The sequence below is a fragment of the Diadema antillarum genome, unplaced genomic scaffold (genome assembly GCF_040938485.1).
Source record: "Diadema antillarum isolate AM-2024a unplaced genomic scaffold, OU_Dant_1.0 seq00001020_RagTag, whole genome shotgun sequence".
Lineage (NCBI taxonomy): Eukaryota > Metazoa > Echinodermata > Echinoidea > Diadematoida > Diadematidae > Diadema > Diadema antillarum.
The window spans coordinates 715,180-718,605 of NW_027271855.1; the positions used below are offsets into that span (position 1 = coordinate 715,180).

At 45.6% G+C, this 3,426-nt stretch overlaps 1 protein-coding gene across 1 annotated transcript; it reads left to right on the forward strand.

Moving 5' to 3' along the window:
- The first annotated feature begins 2,249 nt into the window (after positions 1–2,249).
- LOC139742783 (uncharacterized) lies at positions 2,250–3,074 on the forward strand. Its single transcript, XM_071653301.1, has one exon. It carries the CDS (start codon positions 2,250–2,252, stop codon positions 3,072–3,074), a length of 825 nt encoding a protein of 274 aa, XP_071509402.1.
- Positions 3,075–3,426: the final 352 nt, after the last annotated feature.

Below are 3,426 nucleotides of genomic sequence, written 5' to 3' on the forward strand. Positions count from 1 at the left end.
CCAATGCCAGACTCCCAACAAAAACAAAACCCTCAGATCCAAAACAAAAATGGAGTCAGTGCAGGGGTCTCCCCTACATGCTACAATTGTGGAAAGCTGTGACATATCTCGAAAGAGCGCTGAGCAAAAGGTAATGAGGACATATTCAACCGAGCAGCTGGGCTACAGCTAAAACAAACCGACACAAAGGCTGAAGCAGATAACACAGGGAATGCTGAGTCAGGGGCTGCATGTCTATACATGCATCCCTCGTCAAATACGATGAACCACGTAACCCCCGCACACATGTTAAATTAGCATCAGGTTAGGAGCTGCCAGTAGTGAATGCAACCAGCTCAAGGACCACTGGGAACACACCTGTAGCTAAGGGAGTGGTTTTTGGGCATGAAGCCTCAGTACTAGGCGATAGTGGCTGTAGCACAGTGGTTGTCAGAGAAAGTTTGATATCACCAGGGCAACTGCTGGGCAAGATACAGAGGTGTGTGTTGCTCGACAGGATAGTGCATAAAGTGCTGGTCGCGCACATTGCGATAGACACCCCTTATTACGAAAGGGAGGTAAATGAGCTAGTTATGCGCAAGCTGCTATATGACCTCACCCTGGGGAACATAGTGGGGGTTAGAGCACCCGGCAGAAGGCCAGGAGGGAAAACCTCTGAAGCTCCTCCACGTACATGTATCTGAAACAATGCTCCTGGCATCCAATAAAGAATTTGGCAAGGCCCAAAGGGGGGATGAGACACTTGCTAAATCGTGGGAGGATGCCGTCAAACGTCACATCGTATTACGTCATCACGACGAATTGCGTCACGTCAAATGCATTGTTGTGTCAAGTCGTGTCAGCACTACCGGTAAAACCGTTTGTGTGAAGCTATGTCACATCACATTGCATAACTGTCAATCGAAGTTTATACTGTAGCAGCATCATTGTCATTTGTGTATGAAGTTGATCATCAGATCATCGTTTGATGCTGAATAACAAGAATCGAAGTTCAAAGAGATTATGTGCGTTGACCGATTTATTGTTGTTGACGCGTTTGCGCAGTGATTAACCCTGCAGTTAGGAGCTTATATAACAGAGGTTACATAAAAGTTTACAACTGTTTGTGTACTACTGTGAGGAAATTCAGAATGGAATGGAGAAATTGCAAGCAACTTTACATGATGTCTCGGCTGAGGGAGAAACTCAGAGCGTTCCACATGAAGGTCAACCGGAAGAAGTCCAGCAGGATTCTAGCAAGCAATTTACAACCGAAGAGCTGCGCCGTTCGTGTCAAGGATACACCAGCAATCTCTCTAAGAAATATAAAGAGATTGAGACTCTCGTGCTTGATTCCTCAAGCATCGCTCAAGTGCAGAGAAAGCATAGCCAGCTTAAAGGAACATTCCTCTTCTGCGAAAGAAAGTTCAAAGATTATTTCGTGACATTTGACAAAAACAGTGCAGCTGAAGCTAACAAACAGTTCGAGTCCCACCTGGCAAACAAGCTAGAATTTGACACCAGAGTAAAGGAATGGATGGATGAAGTACGAGAAAATCCACAACACGTAGAAGCAGGCAAGATGACTGAATCTCCCTGAAGTCATCGAGGGTATCAACAAGGAGGAGTCGATCATCATCTGCTAGACTGAGGGACGCGAAGGTGAAGGCGGAGCTGGCACATCTGAAGAAACAGCAACTGACGAAGGCTCAAGAAATCAAACAGGAACAGTTGAAATTAGACGAACAGTTAGCAAATCTTGAAATTGATAAATGAAATTGTTAATGCAGAGGCAGAGGCAAAATTGCTGGAGGAACATATGGAGGTAAGCAGTGTAGAGAAAGACAGAAGAAGTTGCGTACATGGAGAAATGGATGTAGGTAAGACTAGATCCAAAGGTGTGAATGTAAATGTAAATGCAACATAAGGTAAAGCACAAGACAGTGTGCCTGAAGTCAAGCCTAATGTTGAAATCACGAGTAATCTCAATCCAAATGCTCCCATTTGGGAGGAAAACAAAGGTGTACATGAAAACCCAAGTACGTACATATCATGCTCAGCCAGTGAGTAACAATGGGGGTGTAAATGCAAACCAATTGTGTGATGCACTGCTTATGGCAGTCAACATGCCCAAACCAGAAATGGTCAAATTTGATGGTGATCCAATTAATTATTGGAATTTCAGTAATGCATTTGATAGGACGAAACTAATGTATTTGTCGCAACTGTGCATACGCAAGGCTAAGAAAGTAATTGAATGTTGTATCTTGATGCATCTGTGTGATGGGTCCAACAAAGCACGGCAAATTCTGGCCCAACAGTTCAGCCAGCCCCATGTCATTACTCATGCACTGATAAGGAAGGTTTTGGGAAGACCACAGGTAGGGCCAAATGATGGAAGGGGCATGGCAGATCTTGGCAGGGAGATGAGAAAGTGTCAGATCGCCCTAAAGATGGGCTACATGGCTGATCTGAACGCAAGAGACACCCTGCTGAAAGTTCAACAACTCCTGCCCATTCATCTACAAGGAAAGTGGGCGGAAAGAGCACAAGGTCTCATCATGTCTGATATGGAACCACACTTTGGCCACTTCACTGAGTTTGTTGAGAAGGCTGCAGAGGAAGCTAACACCATGTATGGCAAGAACATTGGTAAGAAAGATTCCCCTCGCCCACTCAGTCAAAGGAGCCCGCAAGGGTCAGCACGTCGAGGTAAGACAGCATTCTCTACACAAGGGCAAGGAGGTCAAGAACAGCAGTGGAAATGCCAATGTTGTGATGGAAAACACAAGCTTTCTGAATGCCAACAATTCGCTAAAAAGGCACACAAGGAAAAGACTGGAATCGTTTGCAAGAGCAGACTGTGCGACAACTGCCTAAGGCCGTGGCATTTTGCGCAGGCATGCAGAGGCAAACCTGCACGTGAGGTCGAAGGAGGTGAGAAGAAACATCACACCCTCCTTCACTTTACACAACCAACAAACAAGGAGCAGTCAAAAACTTCCCCCATCAAGGCCGGTGACAAAGAGCCAAAGACCAAGAAGCCGTCTGGGACCAATTTGTCCACTGTCACATCCACTAAAGTGTGTCTATGAGTCATTCCAGTCTGAGTGTTGGGGAACGGTAAACAGATTGATACATGGGCTCCGTTGGATGATGGAAGTGATGTGTCCTTGTGCGAGAAGAGTCTCGCAAATGAATTAGGCCTGCATGGACGAGTGAAGAAGTTTACGCTCTCCACAATTATCAAACAAAATTATGAGAGACAGGGGAGTGAGGTAAGCTTTGCAGTTACAGGAACTGATGGTTCCGAGGTCATCGAAATGAACACAGTGTGGACAGTAGACAAGTTACCAATCTCAACAGATAGCATCCCAAGACAAAGGGACAAAGTGGCCACACCTTCAAGGAATTGACCTACCTGATGTAAATGGTGCCCAGGTGAAA

What these genes read in the sequence shown, in the direction of transcription:
- LOC139742783 (XM_071653301.1), top strand. Translation starts at nt 2,250, where the DNA reads ATGCATCTGTGTGATGGGTCCAACAAAGCACGGCAAATTCTGGCCCAA.